General features: G+C 43.8%; 1 protein-coding gene and 2 long non-coding RNA genes across 3 annotated transcripts in view; 1 reads left to right on the top strand and 2 right to left on the bottom strand.

The window, feature by feature from the left end:
• Positions 1-276: 276 nt before the first annotated feature.
• CACNG1 (calcium voltage-gated channel auxiliary subunit gamma 1) lies at positions 277-27540 on the bottom strand. Its single transcript, XM_083490545.1, has 4 exons — positions 27084-27540; positions 7282-7356; positions 2811-2948; positions 277-1074 (listed from the first exon to the last, which is right to left on the bottom strand). The coding sequence occupies exons 1-4, from the start codon at positions 27325-27327 to the stop codon at positions 848-850; spliced, it is 684 nt and encodes a 227-aa protein (XP_083346671.1). The 5' UTR covers positions 27328-27540; the 3' UTR covers positions 277-847.
• The window catches only part of LOC310700737, a 49734-nt gene continuing 29536 nt past the window's right edge, over positions 7787-27984 (top strand). Inside the window, exons 1-2 of the long non-coding RNA XR_014522775.1 lie at positions 7787-9045; positions 13827-13922. This is a non-coding gene — a long non-coding RNA (uncharacterized lncRNA). The remainder of the gene's footprint in view (positions 9046-13826; positions 13923-27984) is intronic.
• LOC310700726 lies at positions 13839-20989 on the bottom strand. Its single transcript, XR_014522762.1, has 3 exons — positions 20956-20989; positions 18513-18635; positions 13839-13944 (listed from the first exon to the last, which is right to left on the bottom strand). It is a non-coding gene; the product is annotated as an uncharacterized lncRNA (long non-coding RNA).

Consider the following 27984-nt stretch of genomic DNA (forward strand, 5'->3'; position numbering starts at 1 on the left):
GTTTCTTCAGTGCCTCCTACATTTATTTGTCTTCTCAGTGGCACCTCTTTCTTGGTGAAACGTGGTGATCTTCTGCTTTGTTACACTGCATGATGCGGAGTATATGGGGTCAGTTTGTTAGAAAAAGCTAGATTTGGAGGAGATCACTTGCAACCCTCCAACCCTAAGAATACAATTTTAAATGTGATTTCACCATTTCCCCCAGTCAAGATGTCTCACTGAGCTCAAATGAAATCACAAAAGCTGACATTAAACAGCAAGGCGCTTGTAATGTGGTTTTATCCAAAATCTTTTTTTTATTGTTATGTGCTTAATGATGTACATTCCACAGATTAGTTGTAACATTATTTACAGTCATTCGCCAATCAAGTCCTCCTCCAGTGATAGAGATGGAGAATATGGTTTACTCACAGAGGCAGGCAAGAATTTGCCTTGTATTTTTTGCTTCCCCCCTTATACCTTACGGAAGCTGGGTGGGGTAAAAAAAAAAATGGACAAAAGCGCTCTCTTAAATGCACATTTCCATTCAAGTGGATTAATGCCCTCCGTTCCTCATCTACATTGGGCATATTACAAACTGATAGTGCCGCAGAGCACAATTATTTGTACACGATTCCGGAGCCAGTAATCTTAACACTTTTATTTTTTGTTTTAAATGAACGATGCTTTGTATTTAACCTCCCCCTTCGATTCCACAAACAAGTGTTCTCCAAAGATTCTTCAGTCATCCTACACTGTCTCCTGGAGGCCTCTTATAATATCTATATATATAGCTGACCTTTCCGTATGCATGCTCAGAGCAGGGGGATAGGATGTTACTTAAGTGGCAATCCGAGCCCGGAGTGGCTTAATGCTCTGGCTCGGCATCCATACAAGTCTCCCAGGGATTCTGGGGCATGCGAGGCAAGGAGATGAGCAGCAGAGCAATCCCACAGATGAAGAGCAGGACAAAGGAGGCGCAGGCACAGGCGAAGGACCACGAGTAGTAGTACTCTATCCAGACCGTATAATCGCTGTCAATCATCCTTTTGACAGACTGCCTCATGACTTCCACGGATATGATAATGCACAAGCCTGGAGGGAGGGAAGAAAGGAAAAGCTGTAAACAGCTGACGAACAGGGTTCGCTGTTGTGATCTTAATTGTTTTTGGGCTTAGCTGAATCCAACATCTTTCTGATTGCCCACCGTTGCTGGAATATAGAATAGAATGTCCAGTCCAGCACCACTTGCTTGTCACAGAGATGCCTATGGGAAGCCCGTAAGCAAGACATAAAGGCAACAGCATCATCTTGCTGTTGTTCCCCAGCACCTGGCATTTTGAGGCATGCTACCTCTGATCGGGACGCGGGTGGCGCTGTGGATTAAACCACTGAGCCTAGGGCTTGCCAATCAGAAGGTCGGTGGTTTGAATCCCTGCAATGGGGTGAGCTCCTGTTGCTCGGTCCCTGCTCCTGCCAACCTAGCAGTTCGAAAGCAAGTGCAAGTAGATAAACAGGTACCGCTCTGGCAGGAAGGTAAACAGCGTTTCGTGTGCTGCTCTGGTTCGCCAGAAGCAGCTTAGTCATGCTGGACACATGACCCGGAAGCTGTACGCCTGCTCCCTCGGCCAATAAAGCGAGATGAGCACCGCAACCCCAGAGTTGGTCACGACTGGACCTAATGGTCAGGGCTCCCTTTACCTTTACCTTTACCTCTGATCAGTAGGATACAGCCAATATGATTCGTTGCCTTTGACAGCCTTATCCTCCATGTTCTGTGCGTTTGTAAGTCTGTGTGCTCATGCCCCACAGGCCACATGTGTATGTGTATGCATGCACACAACAAAAGCTGTGAAGGCTGGCCTGGCCATAGCCTTTGCCAGCAAAATTTTCTTGCTGAATGGTTCAGGAAGGCCAGGGAAAAAAGTCCTTAAAGGAATGGAGGATTGTGTGAGAGACCCATCAGAGTCCGAGGAAGGTGTTCCCCGCCCATCAGCTAAGACAGTGATGGCCAAACTCGGCCCTCCAGCTGTTTTGAGACTACAATTCACATCATCCCTGACCACTGGTCCTGTTAACTAGGGATGATGGGAGTTGTAGTCCCGAAACAGCTGGAGGGCCAAGTTTGGCCATCACTGAGCTAAGAGATGTGTGTGTGTGTGTGTGTGTGTGTGTGTGAGAGAGAGAGAGAGAGAGAGAGAGAGAGAGAGAGCGCATCTGTGCAAGTGAGAAAAGGAACACAAAAAGCTGTCATTTAAGACAGACAAGAGGAGAGACAGAGACAGAGAGCTAGCTGGAGGCTGGCAGGTATCTTGGGATGCTGGAGTGGCTCGGGGGATCTGATGAAGATTAGTGGATTTGCTGCTTGTCTTAAGCTGCTTGTCTCTACCTGTGCTCCACTTCTATATTTGCAAATAAGTGAAATATTACGACGAGACCAAGAAAGAAGGCAAAATTTGGTAACTTTTAGCTGCTCAGGGAAGTGAGAGGCACATAACTAAGGACTCCAAGAGGCTTGAACGAACAATCACAACATATCCTGAGAAGTTTGAGTACGCTTAGCAGAACCAACATGCAATGACAAGGCAGCTTTACAAATGGAGCCCAATATGTGGTCTCTGTCTTACATCAAGAGGAAATTAAGAGCAATGAACTAGCTCAGTATGTTTCTTTCCCAGCTGAAAGTAATTGTTTCCTTCTTTAGCATGCCACTCAAATCTGCCCCCCTCTGTTATTTGAATCTTTATCAACCTTCTGCCCCCCCATCTTCCCCTGAATTTGATTCACACCATGAAATCTGCATCCATTTACCCCCTTGTGTGATGATCTACCTGAAAAGGTGTAAAACATAGCAGCTGGCCTTAGGAGATAATCCATCTTTTTCCTGAAGGATAAGAGGACACAAATAGTTCCGATGATGGAAAAGCCAACGCTGAAGATGGCAATGGCAGCTGCAGAAATGCTGTATTCTGTCAAGACAAAACACAGAGGGAAAAAATGACGACTCTCTTCAGACAACTCTTCAAGCCACATTGGTCCTGCATAATTCCTTTAAAGCAAATCAAAATCATTAAGAATATGTGGTGGCGGTGGTGAAGGCTTATGACAATCCAAAGCTTTCCATGTGCAGTTGTTATCTCATTTATTATTTCATTCATTAATGGATAGTTTGTGTTTTGACATTTCATGTCTATCTGACAAGAGCAAGCCAGCAGCAAATCACACCAAGACAGTCGGAGTTAACTCTTGATTAGCAAAAACAGGATCTATACAGGAGTGTCAGGACTAATGAGCACAGCAACTTATCTCTGGTAGGTCTTGCCCCAGTGAGGCAGTCGCTCAGACTGAAGGTCCCTGCCTTCCAACAACTGCCTAAGTCCCCTCTTCTCCAGGTTTCCCCCAAGCAATCTGAGACTGAGTCTGCATGAATCTATGTAACTTCTCCTCTGCCCTTTTCATCGCTCTCCTGGTTCTGGGAGACCAAGGGAGGGGAGCTTGTCACAACAGTAGGGGGAGACACCCATGCCGCTTTCCCTGCTGGATTCATCTCGGCCTCTTGGCCTCCCTCCTCTTGAGCCGTTTAAGGTTGTATAAGATTGATACTCTTGAGAGTCCCATGGACTGCAAGAATATCAAACCTCTCCATTCTGAAGGAAATCAGCCCTGAGTGCTCACTGGAAGGACAGATCCTGAAGCTGAGGCTCCAATACTTTGGCCACCTCATGAGAAGAGAAGACTCCCTGGAAAAGACCCTGATGTTGGGAAAGATGGAGGGCACAAGGAGAAGGGGACGGCAGAGGACGAGATGGTTGGATGGTGTTCTTGAAGCTACCAGCATGAGTTTGACCAAACTGCGGGAGGCTGTGGAAGACAGGAGTGCCTGGCGTGCTCTGGTCCATGGGGTCACGAAGAGTTGGACTAAACGACTAAACAACAACAACAAGGTTCTATAGGTCTATTGAGCCAGGAAACCTATTGGCAGTGCAGTCGGACCAGGACTGGAGTTATATGCAGTTTGAGAAGCTCATATTGCTCAGGATTGGGACATTTCTTTCTTTGAGCCAAGGCTTCAGGTCAGCACTCTTGCACTGCATAGCTAAGCTAAATATGTTATATGTTATGGAGCCAAACAAACAAGCCAATGTCTGAGCAAGGAAAGGATGGATATGTTAATTTAATAATTCAGAGGTTTGTTTACATATTGCATTAGTTTGCAGATATATTTAATATTTAACACACACAGCCATGCATTAATATTACAGTGGCTGATATTTGCCTTCTATGTTGTTTTTAAGTGTTGCAATGCCCCACTCCCCGTTTATGCAATCTAGGAGAAATCTTGAAGGTTATTTTCCTGCTAATTGGCTCCAATATAAGTACACTGATTTTTGCAAAATGGCAAACATGTTTCACTTTAATCTGTTGTTTTCTGATTACATATTTTCCTTCATGTTTTTCTGTCCCAAATCACATAGGGGGGAAAAGGGCAGCTTCTGATTTTGGCACCAGTGAAAGGTGCAGAACCCAGCCATCTGCCTGCAGTTTACAGCCCTAGTTTTCTCCTCAAGGGCTTGAGAGGAACTCTGGGACTGGAAGTCACCTAAGTCTGGAGAAAAGCACCAAGGGAGAGGAGATGCAGAAGGCAAGCTGCAGAAGCTGAGGGAGGCAGACCTTTGGCAGTGGGCGGTTTCTGCCCTCCCCACTTGGCGACCACTTTTGCAATTGCAGCTGGAGTCCCCTTACCTGGGCAGTTCTCCTGTGTGTTAAATAAGCACCAAAAAAATTTGTCCATGTCCATTACTCATTTCCCCAAAAGTTCAGCTTGCCCCACATCAGTTTCCTAATAAGAGTCTGCCCAAAAACCCTTACGCATTTTTATTTTGCACATACAGTGGTACCTCAGGATGCGAATGGGATCCGTGCGGGAGCCCCATTCACATCCTGAAGCAAACGCAACCCGCGACTGCACGTCTGTGGGTCGCGATTCTCTGCTTCCGTGCATGCACATGACGTCATTTTGAGCATCTGCGCATGCGCGAGCGGCAAAAGCCGGAAGTCACCACAACCCGAAAGCGCTCATCCTGAAGCAACTTCAACCCGAGGTATGACTGTATATGTTATCCTGTAAATATGCACATAGTTTTGCAAACAAGGTTTCCCCAGTACAACACATTTTGTACATCGTTTTCACTAGATATATGCATTTTTGTGAATACTTTCCCCTAACATACATTATAAGATGTATTTTTGTCAAGTAGCGGGGGGGGGGGGTTAGAAGAACTGCATTGCAAAATTTTGAGACATGCACATTACACACGTGTCAGAGAATAGGCTGAGGAGAGCTACTCTGATGAGGAATGGTGGGGACCTCTCCCTCCCCCTGCTTCTGACCAGGATCCTGAAGCTGTCCAGGAGTAGTGGAGCAGTATAGATTTGGAGCAGTGGTTTGCAGAGGGGCATAGTTCAGAAGACAATAGCTGGGCAGAACTGAGTGGGAAACAGCTAGGAGAAGAAGAACAGGGAGAGAGAGAATTAAAAGACTCCCTTTCGCTGGAAAGTTTCCTACCGATCAGTCCAAGGTCATGGAGAGCAGATAAGATAAGGCACAGAAGGCTTGCCAGATGAGAAAGTGACGGGGGTGGCTCGGGGTGAAGTGGGTGGAAACCTTAATTGGAACCACCTTTGCCCCAAGAATGGACTTTTTGTTCTTTCGCTGTGAATATTAAAATCCCTTTAACTGGTAAGGGACTATTTTTGCTTTGTTCTTCTCATCCATGGCCAAAGGGAGGGAGGAAGCCGTTTCCCCAAGGCCTGACAACAGGCCAACAGTGTTTTGTTTTGTGCGTTGGCTTGGGGTGGGCAAATAAGGTAGGTTTGCATTAAAATGTGAACTGAGCACATTTCTCCTCCATAACCCTCCAGTTTAAACTGCTGCCATCATATCTAGTTTGGCCCTGATACAGGTTGATTCCACTTGGGATAGGCTGACATACATTTAAAATGCTTTTGAACATCTTTGAAAAATGAATTTGAGATGGTTTGTGCACTTTAAAAAAAAACTTTTAGCAGTGCACTCTGAGGATTTCCTCTGAAGTGAATAATGATGGGATAGACATGTTTTTGAGATCAAATGGATGCCTCTAATAGTGTGCAAACAGCTAATAAATGTGTGCAGAAATCCAGACTTTTATGCATAGAATGTTTATGATTTAAAGCATAAAGGTTGAAGGAAACTCTTCAGATTATTATTAGTATTTTTATAGTAATTATTAAGATTATTATTACTATCAACAGCAGCAGCAGCAACAAGCTTTTATGGGGTTTAAAACAGTGATTTGTATAAAAATTGCAAACATTTTTTTTGCTTGCCTCATGCTAACATATATAGCATTGAAGAATTAAGAAATAAGATGTTGGGCTGGCGTGGAGGAAGAAGCACAGATCTGATAAGAGGTAGGAGATCTGGTGAGAGATAAGAAATCTGACAAGATATAATAGATCTGATAAGATAAGATAAAATAAAATAAAATATAAAAAGAGAAGAATACCACCCTAAAATATTGTTATTCTGAAACATAATAAAAGTTACCCATGTGTATAGTTAAGGCAGTTTTTATCAGATAGCCATAGTAAAAGTACTTGAATTTAGCAGTAATGATGCCATATTACTACTGAAAAAGATAATGAAGGTCAACAGGTTGATCCCCATCAACAAACTGTGGAGGGTCCCTTCCCCATTCTCAAGACTGAGTGAGCTATATTGGCTGCTGATAGAAAGAAGAGGAACATTTTTAATTTTTTAAAAATAATTTTATTGCAAGAAAAGACCTTAAAAATCCAAAATAACAGCAGTAGGATAGCTAAACACTATAGACACATGTTAAAATATGTTGTGTAGTAACAACACAGGTATAGGAGGGGGAAAGGCTTTCCAGTACTATTAAGAACGAAATTTTACTTGTGACTATGAACCCTGTCCCCAGCTCTAGAAAGTCCAGTCAGTAGCACAATCCTCTGCATGTCGACTCAAGAGGAAGCCACACGGAGTCGATAGGGCTTGCTCCCACATAAGGATGCATAAGATTGCAGCTTAAACCTTTATGTAGCTACACCATATGAATTTTCAACTAACTCCACAGAACTGTGTTATCCAGTCGTATCCCTGGAAAGCCTCCCATGGCAGCCCATTTTGTCTTTCCGTATTTAGGAGGAGTCACATTCCATGCCTCCTGAATTGGACATTTATTGTGTGAGGCATATTGTAGTGAGAACAAGATGGCCGCCTTACCGGTTTTTCCTTACCTCTTTGTGTTGACACTTCAAAAATCTCTGTGCTCTCTCCTGAGACAAAGTGTGTGAAATAGGAACAGTTGCGTTCTGGAGGGAAACAAAAGAAAAGGCAAATGGATAAAGGCACTTTTTTTTTTTATTATTCCACTTGAATGCTGAAGCATACCCTCCAACATTTCTTCGATGAAAATAGGACGTCCTGTTCCATCATCATCACCACCACAATAATTTTATTATTTTTACGCCACCCATCTGACTAGGTTGCTACAGCCACTCTGGGTAGCTTCCAACATATATAAAAACATAATAAAATATTAAACATTAAAAACTTCCCTATAGAGGGCTGCCTTCAGATGTCTTCTAAAGGTTGTATAGTAACTTATCTCCTTGGCTTTGGGGTCGCATACCCTCCAATATTTCTCTAGTGAAAATAGGGACGTCTTGAGGAAAAGTGGGACATTCTGGGATCAAATCAGAAACTGGGATGGCTTCTGTAAATCTGGGACTGTCTCTGGAAAACAGAGACACTTGGAGGGTCTGCTGAAGCAGTCAAGGGATTTAAATAACACAGTGTGCAGTCATATGACATTTTCTCATAAGTAACTTACTTCAAGGTAAGTATGTATACAGTGGCAGCTTCCTTTATTTATTTTCTCTTTCTTCTTCTTGGAAAGGGCCTTTTAATGAGGCAAGCTATTTCATTAAGTACTTCCCCACCTACTCCGACTTGTAGCAGCTCTCTATCATAGGTTTTATGCAGCATGATGCCCATCAAGATTTTTTGGACTCCAAGTCCCATCAGCCTCAGCCAGCATGGCTAATGGTGAGGGATGATGGGAGTTGTAGTCCAGCAGCACCTGGAGGGCACCAGTTTGGCTACCCATGCTCTGAGATAGTGTTTCCCAAACTTGGGTCTCCAGCTATTTTTGGACTACAATTCTCATCCTCATCTCTAACTAACCAGGACCACTGCTCTAAGATGTCAGGCAAATATATTTCCTAGACCTTCTCTACTTGATATCATAGACATCATGAATTTAATTGGAGGCTTTATAGGTGCCAAGTATAGCAAACAACTATGTTACCTATTCTGAATTTTTTGCTCCTTTTGCGCAAGATCACAAGACTGCAGCAAGCAACAGGTGGCTGGTGCTGATATAACAGGAAGTATAGTTATGAATGTTGGCCAAACCGTACCTGCCATACCTTTGTTTGGAAAATTTCAGTTAAAGGTTTGGGATGAATGAGTGGTCGGCATTTCCTCAGCAGAAGCTAAGCGCCGAAAGATCGCCCTGGAATGTGAGAACTGTTTGTGGAAGATTACTCATCCTTCCTCCTGTACTGGCTTGGGAGTTTAATATCTCTGTGGAGAAGGAACGGCAGAATCTTGAAAGGGGGAGAGCTTTTAGAACAGGGGTCAGCAACCTTTTTCAGCTGTGGGTTGGTCCACCGTCCCTCAGACCATGTGGTGGGCTGGACTATATTTTGAAGAAAAAAAATATATGAACGAATTCTTATGCCCCACAAATAACTCAGAGATGCATTTTAAATAAAAGGGCACATTCTACTCATGTAAAAACACACTGATTCCTGGACCATCTGTGGGCCGGATTGAGAAGGCGATTGGGCTGGATCCGGCCCCCAGGCCTTAGGTTGCCTACCCCTGTTTTAGAAGAAGCCTGTCTCCTTCTAGGGATCTGATGTGGGGAAGCATGTCTGCTATCAGCTAGAAGTACTTATGCCACTTGCCTCCAGTTATGCTCTACTGGTATATATGTAAGTAAACAACAAAACAACAAAACAACAACAACAACAACAACAATTATTATTATTATTATTATTATTATTATTATTATTATTATTATTATATTTGTACCCCCACCCATCAGATTGGATTGCCCCAGCCACTCTGGACAGCTTCCAACATATACAAAAACATAACAAAACCTTAAACCTTTCCCTATATGTTACAAAATGCCATAATCCTCAAGAGATTTCTCCTTCCAAAGCAATCCAAATCTGGGCAGCACCACCTCTAGATCTTAGGGAAGTGACAAATATTCAATAGTATTGTAGAGGTAACCTTATGATCTATTGCTTGAGAGGCCATGGTACAAAGTATAAAGATTTTAATAATATTTGGCAGCCCTGCTGTTCTTCATCTTTGAAACAGTCCTCCAGGGTCCTGTTTTACAGATGACACAGCTAAATACACACTAACTCGTTTAAGGCCTTTTGGGGAAGTCTGTGGGCAAGTACGAACTTGCAAAACTGTGATTACAATTTTAACAAACATAATAGATGGGATCTAATGAAGTTGTTGTTGTTCGGCCTATGTGTGCCCCCCTACACTGCCCTCAACTGGCCCCAGAGGGTTGCAGGAAACCCCTGAGCAAATTTGGGGGGCTGTGTGTGGAGAGAAACTTCTATTGTGTGAGCAGAAGTGACTTACAGTGGTACCTCAGGTTACATACGCTTCTGGTTACAGACTCTGCTAACCCAGAAATAGTACCTCAGGTTAAGAACTTTACCTCAGGATGAGAACAGAAATTGCGTGGCAGCGGCGCAGCAGCAGCGGGAGGCCCCGTTAGCTAAAGTGGTGCTTCAGGTTAAGAACAGTTTCAGGTTAAGAATGGACCTCCAGAACGAATTAAGTACTTAGCCTGAGGTACCACTGTAATTGGATAGAACCCACAATCAGTTAAAGGAGTTGGCAAAGCTTTTAGGAAAGGCCAAGAACTAGGCCTTTGAACACGGGATCTGCTTTTTGTATAATAACAATAACAATAATAATAATAATAATAATAATAATAATAATAATAATACTTTATCATTTATACCCTGCCCATCTGGCTGAGTTTCCCCAGCCACTCTGGGCAGCTCCCAATCGAGTGTTAAAAACAATACAGCATTAAATATTAAAAACTTCCCAATACAGGGCTGCCTTCAGATGTCTTTTAAAGATAGGATAGCTGCTTATTTCCTTCACATCACAGGCTGGGTGCCACTACTGAGAAGGCCCTCTGTCTGGTTCCCTGTAACCTGTAATGACAGTTTTGGGCTTTTACCGCGCTTCCTGCTCTAGAGAAGATGGAAACATATAAAGTGGCAGAAAGAGGCTGGGACCCAGTACTTTTTAGGGCTGCATAGAAGAAAGAAATTCAGTTTCTCATACCTTGGCGTAACCAGGGCCGGATTTAGGTTTGATGAGGCCCTAAGCTACAGAAGGTAACAGAGCCCTTTATATGTCCAGCTGTCCTTTGTCAACAACAAATTATCGCTGTTTTTTTGTTTACTTACATTTTGATTACTTACAGGAGCCTACACAACACAAAACACTGTTGCTGTATGTAGGTTTTATTTTTTTTATCTTATATTTTGGAAATGTACATCCAGGTTTTTTTCCTTTAAATTTTTTTGGTGGCCCCCAAGAGAGTGGGGCCCTAAGCGATAGCTTATTTAGCTTATACGTAAATCTGGTACTGGGTGTAACAATCTGCTTCTGCAACAAGAAAAGGTTCTCACGGTTCTGGAGCTACATTCTGTTTTTAGTCCATCTCTTTTAAATTTTTTTTTATTTTCAATGCAAAATTACAACAAAAATTACAAACATTGAATCCAAAATAAAACTATACAAACAAGAAAGAAGAAAAAAAACACAAAAAAGAAAACACACAGACACACATCTACAAATAAAACCGTATCTTCATTCTAATCTAGTCATTACATACATATACACATATTGACTTCCTTCCTTTGTTCTAAGACCTCAAAAGTTTTACTCTTTCTAAATTTTCATATACTCTTTAGAGCATTCCCATTCTGGTCCGATTGTCCCTGTTTTTAGTCCATCTTCAAGTCCTGCATCCTGGCCAGAACACAGTCATCTGGGCCAGGATGCAGATGTTCAGGGAAGGGCGCAGAGGCCTGGCCATGATGCAGAGGCCTAGTCAGGATGCAGGACGTGCAGGCCTGGCCAGGACACGCAGGCCTGCTATACCTTCTGGGTTTGACGAGGCATGTGACCGCCGCCTGTCCTGAGCCTGAGGAATCACACACCTCCTCCCCAAGCTAGCGAGCCCCAAAACCAAACCTGCAAGAATTCACCCAACTTCTAAGCACTTCCCCCTTTGACAAAGATAGGGCTGAAGAGGAAGGCAGAGTCTTAACACCGATAAATTCTGAAGAAACACGTCTCCTTATACAGTATGAGCCTGCCTTGCCTCGGAGATCTTCTGCAGAGGCCTTTCTCTTGATCATGCCACATTTGCAGGCATGTTTGGTGAGGATGTGAGGCAGGGCCTTCTTGTTGGTTGCTCCCAAATTGCTTCCACCCTTCCACAGGAAACTGGGCTGCCCCCACTATCTGCTTTCGTTTCTCCAGCAGGCAAAAACTTTTTCAGGTAGCAACCAGCTGGTTGTTGTAGCATGGTCTTCTGAGTGTGTGTGTTGTGCATTCTTTTCATTATTTAATTGTTTTTAAATATTTATAGTATGTGTTCTTACTGGTATATGTCCTAATTTGTGGAATGCATGCCAGAGAATATGTAGTTTAACTGCCTAGGGAATTTTGCTGTGGAGTAAGGCAGGGTTACACTGAGGTTACGAAATGAGAAGTGGTTCATTCTGTGCCTAAATTGCAATAAGAACAGGGGTGGGAAGTTCCTGTGTTCCCATGATTTGTGGAGTGTGTGTTCTGTCATGCTGCGCTTCTTAAAACATAGTAGCAGTTTTATTTGTTCAGTCCTTGGGCCATAACAAACGAGATAAAACTTCCGCATCTAATTAAATTCAGAAACAAATTATTCCCTTATAATAAAAATCCGCTGCACGGACAGCTAAACATTTGCAGTGCATACTTGCTACCATGGAGGCAAAGGAGGAAAGCTTTTCAACAACAGCTCTATCACTTTTTAAATAAGTAATTTTGCTTGTTAATAGGCCAATGACTTATTTGCACACAGCTGCAACAAATAAGGCAGGTTCTCTGTAATACCTTCATTACATAGAAAATGACTACAGGTGGCATTACTGTGTTTTCTGTCTTTTATTTCCACTACAATAATGCATGAAGCTTGCAGCAAACAGGTGTCCTTTGGATTATTGTCCTTGCTTGCAGGTAGGGATGGAGGTTGGTGGGAAATTCAGCTCAGTTTGCATTTAAAGGTAATTATCAAATTTGCTCTTTCTGAAATCCTATGAGAACTGAAACACAGCCAGCCTTTGAAACTTAACCAAATTTTGTGATACAGTTCTCCAACCAAACAATGTTTACAGAATATTGGGGGGGGGGAGTGTGCATAAAAATTGATATAATAGTGAAAACAGCATACAAAACTGTATCATATATGGGGAAATAGCAAGAAAAGGTGTACATTAGTCAGAATTGCATACATAAATGTGTGTATTTGGACAGATGCTTATGAATTTTAATGAGATTCCATTTTAATGCAAATTGCTGCAGAAAAGTGGAGAGTTTAAGATTCAAACAATCAGAAACTGAGAGATCTGAAACTGACTGCTCCTTCCATGCCTACTTGTAGGCAGGGCAGCTCTAGATTTAGTGATCCCCAAGTGCACCAAAAGGCATGTGTGGATGGATATTTTTCTCCCCACCTCCCTCACTTTTCTACATGATGGCTTAACATGCTGTAATCACCCTGTAGAGCCTTTGAGTGCCAGGTTTTCCTGAGCAATATTGATACATCATTCCTCATGGGATGTGGGTGGCGCTGTGGTTTAAACCACTGAGCCTCTTGGGCTTGCTGATCAGAAGGCCGGTAGTTCGAATCCTTGCGACAGGGTGAGCTCCCATTGCTCTGTCCCAGCTCCTGACAACCTAGCAGTTTGAAAGCACGCCAGTGCAAATATATAAATAGGTACCACTGCGATGGGGTGGTAAACAGCGTTTCTGTGCGCTCTGGTTTCCGTCACGGTGTTCCGTTGCACTAGAAGCAGTTTAGTCATGCTGGCCACATGACCCGGAAAGCTGTCTGTGGACAAACGCCAGCTCCCTCAGCCTCAAAGCGAGATGAGCGCCACAACCCCATCCAGGGGTCCTTTACCGTTATATCATCCCTCATGAATACACTGGTGCTCCTCCACCATGGGACAGTATTGTGCCAGTTTTGGGTTCTGGGCACCCATGAGTCAGACTAGGGGAACAGTGGTTGTTGTGTGACTGTAAGAACAAAGTTATGAGGAGGAGAGCGCAACATCTGTTTCAGGCAACTCAAAGTGATTGGAAAGATCCTCTTGGGTGTCTTACATCAGAAATACTCTTTCAGCTAGCTTATGGAGCAATGGCATTTTAAGCACTGTAATTAATTGCTAATATGGAATAACATGGAAATTATTCAGTGCAAGATGGCACTCTACCATGTGCATTACTGCTCGTGTGGGTACAATAATTATGGTTTAGAGACAATGCAGTTATTTAGCACAACATTTAATCTTCTGTACTTCGGTTGATTTATGGTAACTGAATAAGCAGTACTGTTTGCAAAAGAGACGTGTGGTTTTAATTTCTTAATACAAAGCATTCTGCTTCAGTTTAGACAGTTGCCCTTCTCGATCGTCTTTTCCAGTTACAACAAGGGAGATGACACCCATTTTGTGGTGGTAAGAAGCAGACCAGTTCTTGACACACGAAGGTAAAATACTATGAGACTGTGGCTGTAGACAAGTGAAAATATGTGATTTGGGGGTGTTATGTGTGTAAAATGGCCAGGATCCAACTATTTATGTCTAGGGAAGAGACATGGCTTAGGGGATGGAGGACATACTTAACAAGTTCAGTCTCTGGGATCTCCAGGTCGATCTGCAACTTTTGTAGTGCTGCTGCCACTCAGTGCAGAAAGTCCTGAGCTAGATGGATTAATATCCTGGCTTCCTATTCTCCTAGTTCTGTCAAACAATAAGGATGCAATTGTTTTTTCATAGGCTGCATTTATTTCCCTGTGCATCATCATCATCATCATCATCATCTATTATTTATACCCCGCCCATCTGGCTGGGTTTCCCGAGCCACTCTGGGCAGCTTCCAACTGAATATTAAAAATACAATACAGCATTAAACATTAAAAAAGTCCCTAAACAGGGCTGCCTTCAGATGTCTTTTAAAAGTAAGATAGTTGCTTATTGCCTTGACATCCACAGGGCAGGCGCCACTACCAAGAAGGCCCTCTGCCTGGTTCCCTGTAACCTCACTTCTCACAGTGAGGGAACCGCCAGAAGGCCCTCGGCACCTGACCTCCGTGTCTGGGCTGAATGATGGGGATGGAGACGCTCCTTCAGGTATACAGGACCGAGGCCGTTTGGGCTTTAAAGGTCAGCACCAACACTTTGAATTGTGCTCGGAAATGTACTGGGAGCCAATGCAGGTCTCTCAGGACTGGTGTTATGTGGTCTCGGCAGCCACTCCCAGTCACCAGTCTAGCTGCCGCATTCTGGATTAATTGCAGTTTCCGAGTCACCTTCCAAGGTAGCCCCACGTAGAGCGCATTGCAGTAGTCCAAGCGGGGGATAACTAGAGCACGAACCACTCTGGCAAGACAGCCTGGGTACCAGATGGAGGTGGTAAACAGCTGCCCTGGACACAGAATTGACCTGTGCCTCCATGGACAGCTGTGAGTCCAAAATGACTCCCAGGCTGTACGCCTGGTCCTTCAGGGGCACAGTTACCCCATTCAGGACCAGGGAGTCCTCCACACCAGCCCACCCTCTGTCCCCCAAGAACAGTACTTCTGTCTTGTATAACCTGCTGCTTCTGAAACACAGTGGAGTTTCAAAAGTAGCTTGTAGTATGGCATGGCAGCGGGTGTGAGTGCTGCTTATGAAATTCCACTGCATTTGAGCAAAGGACCTTGTGTGAGCTTAAGGCTGTGATCCTCTGTTGCTTTTCTTGGGAGTAAGCTCCATGGGACTCAGTGAGTAGACATGCCTAGGATAGCACTGAAAACAGCCATTTGGATTTCAGCTCGTGCCTGTAGAAATCATGACTGATTATCATGACATTACTTTCGCAACGCTTTGCTTCGCTTACTAAAATAGCATAGCCATTTTGAAAGCCAATTCATACACAAAGGAAGTGAAATTCAGTTGCCTAATGTACGGTTAAAATCTCCTGTGTTCTTAGGAAGACGGATTGCAAACAAATCAATATACCTAAGTGCCAAAAATAAAAATAAAAATCATATTGTGGATTTAATGGCACAAATCAGAAATCCATTTCTTTTGCTTAAGAGGGCTTAGTTGAAAAAGTATTTTATTTCTGGTCTGTTGACCATAATAAATTGATGATGATTATGATGAATAGCATTTAGTTATCAGACTAAGCAAAGCATCATGACATATTATCTTCACTAGCATTTCAAAACCCCAAAGGCATCCTCTACAGTCTCAGGAACAGAGACTGTCCCAAAATTAGGATCATAATTAGATTTTTATTTGTATGTGTGTTGTTGGAGAAACCAACCTAAGTGCAATCCTACATGTATCTACTCAGTGCAATCCTATACATATCTACTCAGATTTAAGCCCCATTGGGTTCAATAGTACTTAAAGGGACCCCTGACGATTACGTCCAGTCGCGGCCGACTCTGGGGTTGCGGCGCTCATCTCGCTTTATTGGCCGAGGGAGCTGGCGTACAGCTTCCGGGTCATGTGGCCAGCATGACTAAGCCGCTTCTGGCGAACCAGAGCAGCGCACGGAAACGCCGTTTACCTTCCTGCCAGAGCGGTACCTATTTGTCTACTTGCACTTTGATGTGCTTTTGAACTGCTAGGTTGGCAGAAGCAGGGACCGAGCAACGGGAGCTCACCCCATCGCGGAGATTCAAACCACCGACCTTCTGATCAGCAAGTCCTAGGCTCTGTGGCTTAACCCACAGCGCCACCTGCGTCCCTCAATAGTACTTACTCTCCTCTATTTGAATAATAAATTACACCCTTGTTTACTGTCTCATGCCAAGTTTAATTGAGATTTCTCTAGGGCAGGTGTTTGGAATAGATGATTCTTGGGGTCCCTTCCAACTCTATGATTCTAAGTTTACTGATCGTTGGACCAAGGTAGTTATAAGGGGGAATAAGTATTATTCTACACACTTCGAATTAGAATATGTACTTACATTACCGGGACACGGGTGGCGCTGTGGTCTAAACCACAGAGCCTAGGGCTTGCCAATCAGAAGGTCGGCAGTTCGAATCCCTGTGACAGGGTGAGCTCCTGTTGTTCGGTCCCAGCTCCTGCCCACCTAGCAGTTTGAAACCACGCCAGTGCACATAGATAAATAGGTACCACTGCGATGGGAAGGTAAACAGCGCTTCCGTGTGCTGCTCTGGTTCGCCAGAAGCGGCTTAGTCATGCTGGCCACATGACCCGGAAGCTGTACGGCGGCTCCCTCGGCCTATAAAGCGAGATGAGCGCGCAACCCCAGAGTCGTCCCTGACTGGACCTAATGGTCAGGGGTACCTTTGCCTTTTACTTACATTACCATGCAGTCTCTTAATCTTGCCAGTCAGTAATATTAATAGTTCACTGGAAGCTGCAATGTATCAGGGCCAGGTTCCCACATTCTGAAGTTAAAGAGTGAAGCCTACAGTTTAAGACTAGGGCAGGCAAACATTGCTCCATCATGAGCATTAACAGGGTTATTATGCATTTGCATTTGTTCTGGCAAAATGAGCAGAACAATCCTGAATGCCTGACTGATAGGTTTAGAAAAATAGTCGTAGAATAAACCTGCTTTTGTTATGAAGACACTTTCAGTGTGACTCACTGCACTTGGGAATACTATCTTCTTGAACGGAATCGCTTATCGCTCATCAGAATGAAGGCACTTCGGTTTCTACCAGTGCTAAAAATGATGTTTTTAAAAAATGCTTGTTGTGTTATGCCCCCGATAGGGAATATATTTCTTAATGGATGAAAACTTTCCATACACTGTTGTTCTTTGTTGCCACTAAGAATATTATCCAAGTTTACATGGCTAAACGAATCACAGAGCTGGATCACCACAAACCTATACTGATCCTATTTTGTGCAGTGAGTTGTCAGAGGATGAAAGGCAGACAGAGTATGATCTCTGCAGTGATCTGAACCAGTTGTGCAAATCCTTTTATACTGGGCTGGTATCTTGTCACTTGTTTTATTGCCTATTTAGTTAGCGCACAGGACTGTGGTTCGTAGTTGTACAGGGCCTTGGTGTATGCATGGAAATTGGCAAGCTGGGTCTCAGAGAATGATCCACCTGAGCAGGACACCTGTAGATCAGTCACCAGTGCTGAGACAACTTCTGTCTGTAGATAGGGTGTGTGTGTGTTGTGTGTGTGTGTGTATGCTGGCCATGATTTGAAAATGGCGCAAGAAAGCTACATAGCTGGTGTCTCTGGGGGTGGTTTTAGCCCTGTCCACTGTTTTTCAACTGAGCTCATACAAAAGCCCTTCAAGGCATGGAATTCCTAAGAAACATCAACATCTAATTGCGTATCACCTTGGCATGCATGGATCATAACTTGAAGCACTCCTTAATGCTTAATCTTGCTATAGTGCTCTCAAGTGATCAAAGCGATTTACATGCATCCTCTAGCTGCAATTCTCACAACAATCATGTAAGGTAAGTGTGCATCGCCCATACTGTAGATGCAGAAACTGAAGCTGAGAAAAAGTGGCCACATACTGGAAGGCTTCCTGATGTGTTGCTTAGTCTGTGACCTTCCGAATAGCTCAGTTGGTTAGAGCGTGGTGCTGATAATGCCAAGGCTGCAAGTTTGATCCCTGCTTGGACCAGGTGATCCTCAGGGTTCCTTCCAGTTCTGTGATTCTTAGCCACTATGCTATAACAGCTCTAGGGGTTTGCACATATTAACCGGGTCTTTCTATGCACCTTGTTTACATTATTTGCCACACCAAAATCTATTTTTCAACTTGTGCTGGACAGAGGGGGCTGCCGTTTGAAAAACAAGAGGCCCAGACGGAATTGTTTGTGTAAAGTTCCCCAGGTTATGGCTGCAGAGCCATGGACTCTTTCAGAGCTGACTGCTGATGATTTCTGAGTCATGGCTATGTGCAAACCTCCTTTCTCATTTCCCCGGGAGCAAATTTTATTTATTCATTTATTTTAGAGTATTTTTAGCTTGCCTATTATCTGCGGATTTCGGGACGAGTTGCAAAATCTTTAAAACAAAAACACATCCATGTTAATGAAATAAAAGCTGGTCAGAATACAGAACTAAAACTGCACCTTGCTTTCCTGTTGCTGGGGCTCATCCTATTAAAGCTTCTACACAGCATCTAGAAAATCCAGAAAAGCCTGGGTTGTATCTATTGAGCTCTTTATTTGTTGGAATGCAAATTGCTATTGCCACTGGAAAATAGGAGAAAGAAAGAGCGTCATTTGGAAAGAGCATATTTTGATTTGCTGAAAGGAGCTTCCAGACCGGCTGTTCATTGAGTATTCATATTGATATGTATGCACAAAATGTACACTGAGGATATACAACATCACCTGTTTATTGAGCAATCGTTTTGATAATGTTTGCATGGAAGTTTGCATTGCCAGCTAGTGGTTATTATTCCACACTTTCCAGTGCAATTTCCCATCAATTTTGCAGTTAGAAAAGTGATGGGATAATTGTGCTATTCAACAACTCAGTTATTCAGCAACTCAGTATTGTGCCAATAAACAGCCCACCAGAAGCATCCTGAAATTTTACCAACTCACTACTAATTGGAAAGGGGAGGCTGGGTCCCATGTTAAGATCAACTGGGTTGTATCCAACCCCACTTCACTTGTTTCCTAAGTTTTTGAAGGAAGGGGAAATGAACATCCAAAATATTTACTTTTGAGTTGAGATTTGGAAAATTGCTTCCTTGGAAAGGAACAAACGGCCAGTGCTGTAGTCACCCATTCCCCCAGCCCCCAATAACAGAAAAGTTCACAAATAGTCACTAGAACTGAGTATTGTTTAATACATTATTGAAGGGGTTGATATCGAAGGAACATTTGCCAAGTGAAAATAGGGAAATGCTATATTACTACCACTAGTAATACTGTAGTAGCATACCCTCCAATGTTTGGCTGATGAAAATAGGCACAGCCCCATATTTCTCTAATGAAAATAGGGACGTCCTAGCAATTTCAAGATGACAAACTGCATTGTTTCTTAATTAAGGTTCTCTATGAGAAGGAGTGTTGCCTTCTTAAAAGACACTCTTATTTCCTGTTAAGTGGCTTGCTTTGCTATTAAAATGCATATTGATGGGACTTGGTTAAGTTACTGTTAGATCATGTTTACAATATACAGTGGTACCTCTGGTTACGAACTTAATTCGTTCTGGAAGTACATTCTTAAGCTGATACCGTTCTTATCCTGAGGCGTGCTTTCGCTAATGAGGCCTCCCGCTGCACGCACACCTCCAGGCGTGATTTTTGGTCGCATCCTGGGGCAATGTTTGCAGCCAGGAGCAGCTACTTCCGGGTTAGCGGAGCTCGTAACCTGAAGCGTTCATAACCGGAGGTACCACTGTACTGTTAGTGGTTTGGTTTGCCATCACATTTCAGCATAAAGGTAAAGGTAAAGGGACCCCTGACCATTAGGTCCAGCTGTGACCAACTCTGGGGTTGCGGCGCTCATCTCGCTTTATTGGCCGAGGGAGCTGGCGTACAGCTTCCAGGTCATGTGGCCAGCATGACTAAGCCGCTTCTGGCGAACCAGAGCAGCGCACGGAAATGCCGTTTACCTTCCTGACGGAGCGGTACCTATTTATCTACTTGCACTTTGATGTGCTTTCGAACTGCTAGGTTGGCAGGAGCAGGGACTGAGCAACGGGAGCTCACCCCGTTGTGGGGATTTGAACTGCCAACCTTCTGATTGGCAAGTCCTAGGCTCTGTGGTTTAACCCACAGCACCACCCGCTTGCTTAAAGCCTACCTGAAATATAGGTCCTTTCTTTTTCCTTTTCTGCAAAAAGCGAGCTTGGGTAAAGCACACGGAACTACCTCCGCTGCACGTTGCTGGTTAAATTTAAAGCCCATAAATAACCAGCTGTCTTAATAAAACAGATTCATAACCAGTGCAGCCCAAGTGTATTTGCTGCCGGTGATGGATGTCAGCATATGCCAGCATAGATAGAACATAGCTGAGCTATACACACCCCTCTGCTGCCTTTCAAATGTGCACAGCAAACAAATAGACAATTATAGAGATTGTGAGTTAAGTCAGAGCAGTGTGACTAGAATTTATGGTGCCTAACTGAGACTGGGGGGTGGAGGCATGTCTGTAGAGAGATTTGATGGGCATTCTTGGGATTTTACTAAACTGGGTTGTAAATAACCACTCTGGGTCCCCCGTCCCCCCCGCTTCCTGCCATCTGAGACTCTCAGAAATTCTCGCATTTCTTCTGAATGGCAGACGCAGTAATTTATTACTCCCAATGATTATCCTTTATTATTTTTATAGTGCTATCAAGGCATCTAGTGCTTTGCAAAATTAAATTAAAGTGCTGAAAGCTTTGCAATCATCTGTTAGCTCTCCAGCCAGCAAACTGCAAGCTTTCAATTTGTCTTCTGACTGGCTTTCTCTCGCTAATCAGAGGCGTACAAACAATGGAAAAGGCAATGTTAAAACATGAATAGGAAACCATGCAATTATCTCAACAGTTGTGTTTTTTTTAAAAGTTCCTACCAGTCCCTGGTCACATTAGAGAGGCCACATAATTCCAGGCAAAAGGTTGGTTGTTTTAAACAAGGTTGTGTGTTTTGTGCTTGTTGTTGCTAGGTTATTAGATCCTAATGAAACAGTTGTCTCTACTTTGATTTATTTCGTAATGCAATGCCAGCTTCAGTAACGTGCTCAGCTTTGACAAAATATGTTTTACTGCAGCTCTCTTTCCCCTTCCGTGGAACTAACAATTGAAATAGCCGGAAAGGAACTGCTGTGCTCTTATATTGGGTGTGGCCCATCCCACCTCACCAGAGGCAGAACAGGAATGTGCTGCCCCTTCCTCCACCCCTCTGCCTCAACCCCTGTGGCACTGCCACCCTGCCGAAGCCTCGCTTACTGGGGTCATGCAGAAGCAGCAGCTTCCTGTGAGATCTTGCAGAGCGCTTGTGAGCTCTTGCCACAAGCCGCTGCTACGGCTTCTCTTTCTCTTGTGGCAGGAGTAGGCGGGGCACCCACATTCACCGCCCTGTGAGATTCCGCCTCATCTTTGAAGATCTTTGTGTCTGGAATTTGTGTTAATAATAACAATAATAATAATATATTTTTATTTATACCCCACTCTCCCCGGCCAGAGCCGGGCTCAGGGCGGCTAACACCAATAAAATTATAATAAAACACAACAGCGGGGGAAACAACCAAAAAACCCCAAAACCAACCCCAACAACCAGTTTATTAAAATAAGGGTTAAAGAAGTCTCTCAGCCCCACTCACCTCACAGGGTGTTTGTTGTGGGGGAGGAAGGGAAAGGAGAATGTTAGCCGCTTTGAGACTCCTGAAGGGGAGTGAAAGGCGGGATATCAAATCCAAACTCTTCTTCTTCCAAAATACAATTTAAAATGCAGCCTCATTTTAATAGTAGCCCATAAATCAAACCCACAAGGGGAGGGAAACATAAGGGTCAGACTGAGTCCAAACTAAAGGCCAGGCGGAACGGCTGTGTCTTACAGGCCCTGCGGAAAGATGTCAAGTCCCGCAGAGCCCTAGTCTCTTGTGACAGAGCGTTCCACCAAGTCGAGGCCAGTACTGAAAAGGCCCTGGCCCTAGTTGAGATCAATCTAACCACCTTGCGGCTTGGGACCTCCAAAGTGTTGTTATTTGTGGACCTTAAGGTCCTCCGCGGGGCATACCAGGAGAGGCAGTCCTGTAGGTACGAGGGTCCTAGGCCGTGTTGAGTATTTGCAACTGTAAAATAGTAACAACAACTTAAAAAAAAAAATCATTGCGTTGCTATACAATACCATGCGACTGTAGTGTTCCAGAATAGTATGAAGGCGGGATCTAGTTTATAAAGGAGCACTCTTAGGGTGGGTGATATTTAATCCTCCACTCGGCACATGTTGATGAGTGCTGTGAATTAGCATGGTTGGCAGGCCAGTGGGTAACATGGGCAACTTGCAAGGGGCTGTTTTGTTTGACTGTCCCTTTTTCTTCTGGCAAGTAAGGTGCTGCCGTCCGTCTCCTTCAGATTTTAAGCAAATAATGGATTAGTCAATTTCTGTGTAGGAACTTTTGTTCCCGGAGGCCAGCTATAGTCTTCGTAAGTTCGATAGAAGAAGGAAGAGGTGCTGTGGGATATTCCCTCAAGCCACCATCTCTAGCTCAATCTCAGGCGCAAATTTCTAGGTTTCAGAAATCAACCACAGGACTGGAGCCTGAGTCAGATGCTGGGTCGGTAATAGTAATGGTAGTAATAATAAAACAGCAACACCCAGACCAGTTCTAAACCTGGCAAGAAAGACCATAAAAAGGCATCAGATATAAGCTGGGAAGGAGGGTGTGTCAATTGATGGAGCAGAAAGTTGAGCCAGAAGTTTTGAATCAGCTGACTATGCCTGCACTAGTAGGAAAAGAGAAGTCTGTTTTAAAGAAATTGTGCCAGTTGGCAATTACCTTCTGGGTCTGGTTCAATGTAAGTATGATGACTTACTTGGTCCAAAATACTTGAATGAATGCTTCCCCTGAATCAACCCGCCCAGGCATTAAGATCAGCAGATGACCTCACCCTGCTAGTGAGTAAGGACTAGGGGGCGTGATAGGGCCTTCTCTGTGGTGGCCCCTTGCCTGTAGCATTACCCTGCATCTCAGGTGAATCATTCAGCAACATTAATGGCATTTTGTTGACTAATTAAAATGCATCTCTTAGCAGGCTTTTGGGAGGGCCGAGGTTTGGTGTTGAAATGGTAGGGTTTGTTTTGCTTGCTTACTTGCAGCCATCTCGACTGCTATTGAGATATATGGGTTGTGTTTTATGTGTTTTAGCCTTCAAGGATATTGTTAGCTATTGTTTTAATGTTATATGGACAGGCAACCCTCGATTTGCACAGGGGTTGCGTTCTGGGTCATTGCGTGTGTTGGCAGAGTGCACATAAGCCCACTGCGCCCTGCCCTGTTCCATGCCTGTTCCGCCCTCTTCCATTTCTGAAAACAGCCTGCGCATTCACAGACACGCGTGCTTTGAATGCACGCAAAATGGTTGTTTCTTGGGGCCCTTTCACGAAAGCAGGTTATAAAAAGCAATAAATAATAAACCCACCAATAAATTTCATATGATGAATGCCACAACATTTCAAAGGAGAGTGTGCCTTGGATCTATACATTTTGCCAGAATTATAAACATCTTGCATTGATAGGATGTGCGTTACCTGCCTCCCAAGGCAATGCAAACCGTGGTCAGAATTACTGAACGAAACAAGATGATAGGTACTCTGTGTAATGATGGTTACCATATTTTTCGCTCTATAATATGCACCAGACTACAAGACGCGCCTAGTTTTTGGAGGAGGAAAACAAGAAAAATATATTCTGAATCTCAGAAGCCAAAACAGCAAGAGCTGCGCAGTGAAAGCAGCAATCCCTCTTGCTGTTCTGGCTTCTGGGATAGCTGCACAGCCTGCATTCGCCCCATAAGACGCACACACATTTCCCCTTACTTTTTAGGAGGGAAAAAGTGAGTCTTATAGAGCAAAAAATACGGTATTTTACTGAAAGGCTAACATATCAATGTCTATGGCTGGGCTCCAAAGAAGGCAGGCAGGCAGGGCAGAGGGAGCAGCGTGGCGATCCCTGCCAGAGTTTTGCTTCTTGTTTTTGTCACAGCTATCTCCGCAAGGTGCTGTTCAGTTTCAAAAGGAGCATTGGATCACATGTTCCAGCTTTCAAGAGGCTATGTAAAGGCCTGCATCTACGTTGTCATGGCCCTGAGCAAAACACTTTACAATCCCTGATGCAGAAGGAAGACAGAGCTTTGGCACCTTTTATAGTTGTGTAGGAGAGGGAGTCTTGGCAGGTGTAGCAGCTTGTGATGCATGGGTAAAAGATACACACACCTGCTGAAATAATCTTTCCTACACTTCCATGAAAGGAAAAGGAAGCTTTTCCTTGCATGCCATTGCCTTGCCCAGTTCTTGAAAATCCCACTTCCTGATGCACTCCCAAATCTCTAGGCTTCTCTTTTCACAATATTTTCCCATAGCATGGTATCGTTTCCCATCATGCACAGACTGCCACAGGGGCAATGCTTCCTTGGCCCCTGTTTCCAAAACCATAGCATCTATATTCATTCTGCTTTGGCACTGCTGCTCAGATGCAGCTGAACATTAGAGAGCCCTTCATTCCTTCCAGACAGCGAATTGAGAAAATGAATTCACAAAGGCACAAAGGGAGTGGAAGCCTTATTTATCAATGGCATTTGTATGTTGCCCAGTTCTCTGGGTGACTTACAATGAATAATAAAAAAAAAGTAAAGTAAAACATAAAACTTTTAGAATGGCGAGGGGGTACATAAACGCAACAAGATGGAATTCAGCATAACCCCATAATTTAAAAGCAAAAGCAGAGGTTGCAAGTTATTACAATGTGTGGGTGACTAGGAAGTTGCTGAAAAGACCACTGAAGTATGGCTAGGTGAGCTTCCCTGGCAAGGCTGTTCCAACAATAACCAACAAAACCACTTAATTAATTAAGTGAGGACTTAATTCAGTGAGGACACCCAGAGCAGGGCTTTCAAAGAGGATATTTAAACTTCTACCTACAGGAGAAGGAGGTCTTTCGGGTAACCTGGTATCAAACTCTTAATGGCAGGAGTGGGGAACACTTTTGGCCCAGTGAGCTAGATATTTATCTCTGCACCCCACCTCATGGGCCAAATTTGACATGTGGGCAGCACCTTGATGTCATAATGATGTCAGGTGATTGGCCTGTCAAAGTTTGCAGCTGATCCTGCTTTCTTTGGGGACTCCATATCTACTTGCCCAACGTACGATGTCAGGAGTGGAATAGGTGGACATGGTTTGGAGAAAATGGCCTCAGAAGCAAAATTGGTGGACCAAGTTTGGACTGTGGAGTGGAGGTTCCCTACCTGTGCTTTAGAGCTGGGTTTCCCAAACATGGATCTTCAGCGGTTTTTGGACTACAGTTCCCATCATCCCTGACCACTGGTCCTGCTAGTTAGGGAAGATGGGAGCTGTAGTCCAAGAACCGCTGGAGACCCAAGTTTAGGAAACCCTTCTTTAGAGGAAGCACAACTCCCATCTAGAAGAGGCTGAACATTGTTCACCTGGGTGGGTAAAGCATCAACCTGGATTGAGTCTTGGTTTGTTGGTCCTCATCCAGTCCATTACCACACTCATGCACAGCCATACCTTGTGAAAAAGGGATAATAATGGGTGACCTCCACGCACTGGTGACACCTAGGCTAAGTCTCTGGATGACTTCTCCCTCTGGTTGCATATAGATGTTAAACAGAAAGAATAGGACGTAGCAACTGCCAAAGGGTTGAGCAGTGATCTCCCAGGATCATCTTCTGGAAATGGCTACCTGAGTAGGAGTGGAATCACTGTCAAACAGTGCCTCCCACCCCTCTCCAGAAAGGGATACCAGGGCAGATGATGTTAAAAGCAACTGAGAGCTCCAGGAGAACTAACAGGACTGCATGCCCGTGTTTTCTTTCAACAAAAGTCATTCAGTAAAGGGTCCAATGCCAGCCTTGAAACCTGTATGAAACAACTCCATCTTTGACATAAACCAAACATAAAAGATTCAGACAGAACCCACACAACAAAGGTATGCAGACACCAGCTTCTACATACGACCACACAACATTTCTATGCACGTAACCACTGAACATATGTAGAAACTATTCAGAACATGGAGAAATGCATGTGGGAGCAGGGAGAAGAGCCTGCTTCCGCAATTTCCGCTTCCACATGAATGCATTGACCAAGCTTGTTGTCCGTCTTGAGAAGGCAAGTCAAGAGTAGCAATATATGAACTTTTTATTTCTTTAACAAAATGTGCATACCACTTGCTGGTTCTAAAACCTCTAAGCGGTTTCCAAAAAATTCAAAACATTAAAATCATCACTAAAAGTTGATGGCTATACTACTGTTTATGTTTTGCATCCATGATGCTCTCTACTATCATGCATTCAGAAGCATGTATGGAGTTCACTGCAGTTATTTCCAGTGATGCGGTTAAGTTTTGCTTGTTAAATTGAATGGTTATCCTGCAGTGAAATGATCCATGGCTTATGGTCCTGTGTTTTCCTGCTATGTAATCAAACTTATTGATGTTAACTTCTAAGTATAGGTTAACTTTGTACCTTTGACATCGTTCTTCGACTCCTGTGCTGGGTTTGATATACTGGAGTTTTTACAGGGACCAAGCCCTTGTTATAATCTTTTGAATAAGGATTTATGCCAGCTCTGTAAGACTAGATTCACTGAACTCATACTACCAAAGAACCAGGAGAAAATATCTCTCATCTTCTGCCTCCCCTGCAATTTGTTTGTTTGTTTGTTTAATAAAATTTATACACCGCTAGATTGTAAATAACCTCAAAGTGGTTTACAAAAATAAAGGCTAGTTGATGAGCATGGGAGTAAGGATTTATACAATATATGCCAAAGCAGCAGACTGAATTTCAAGGAAGCATGAAGAAAACGACTGGGCTAATTTGGAAAGAAAAGAGGTGGTTCTGATTCCATTTTCCCAGAACGCTGTTTGACTTTCTAAAACGTATCTGGCTCGATGTTTTAATATAGTCTACAATGCTTTGTCAAGGTGGTTATTTAGTGAACAGAGACACATACCTCCTGGCAGGCTTATTGGCCCACAACCCTTCTCCTTGTCCGTCTCATTTTCTTTCATGAAGATCCGCTTTGTACAGATCCGCCATAGTCCAAAGTGAGCCGCCTCGCAAGTAGCATTGTACTCCTCCACCTTAGGACTCAGCACAGCCCAGTGATCTGTCACCACGGCTGTAAACATTAAAGCGATGCCTATCAAAATAATAGCAAAAGTCACCCGGACTTTGCAAGTCTTGCCTTCAGCCATGCTTGGAAAACCTATGCCTAGATGCTTAGTTAATGCTATTGCTACTGCTTACTTCTGGATGGTCAGCTGCCAGTGGCAAGGAAGACTGTGAGTTATATCTGAGGAGTGTTCCAAAGTCTTGGTGTCTGAAAGCATTTTGAAATGTCAGCCCTGCGATGCCAAAGTGGAGCAAGTTGGGGGCTGGGAAAGACAGGCTGCCAGCCATACCTACAGCTGTTGAGATATATCAGGGGGTTAGATGACTAGACTGGCTGGTGTGAGTGAGGCTTCTATTAATGCACAGAATGAGTGAAGTAAGTGGCTCTGCTCAGGTTACGGCCCCATGCCTGCTGGGATTTGTGTTGCGAATTCCACAGGCTGACTTGAAGCTGACTTGTGCAATGAATAGTCACCTCTGTAGCTTTGTGCCAGGATGACGCATACACTCTGTGCTAATGTATTACTACTACTACTAAGATTTATATCATATAATGCTTCTCAGTCAATTTAATTCATATTCAGCACTAGGAACCTGCATTCAAATGTTGGACTCTTGCGTGTTTTGTGTGTGTGAGTGGACTAATTTTTGTGAAGTTTTTTGTGCTTCTGGTATTCCTAGGGAGCAGCAGTGAGTCATGAAAGATATTGGAAATCCCCTAACTGCTGCAAGTCTGCATA

This window comes from Podarcis liolepis (assembly GCF_965112155.1).
Source record: "Podarcis liolepis genome assembly, chromosome: 2".
NCBI classification, from domain to species: Eukaryota; Metazoa; Chordata; class Lepidosauria; order Squamata; family Lacertidae; genus Podarcis; species Podarcis liolepis.

Coding starts and splice junctions, on each gene's coding strand:
- CACNG1 (XM_083490545.1), bottom strand. CDS start 27,327: ATGGCTGAAGGCAAGACTTGCAAAGTCCGGGTGACTTTTGCTATTATT. Junction 7,357..27,083: donor GCCAATAAGCCTGCCAGGAG/GTATGTGTCTCT, acceptor GTTTCCCTCCAG/AACGCAACTGTTCCTATTTC. Junction 2,949..7,281: donor TGAAGTGTCAACACAAAGAG/GTAAGGAAAAAC, acceptor TTGTCTTGACAG/AATACAGCATTTCTGCAGCT.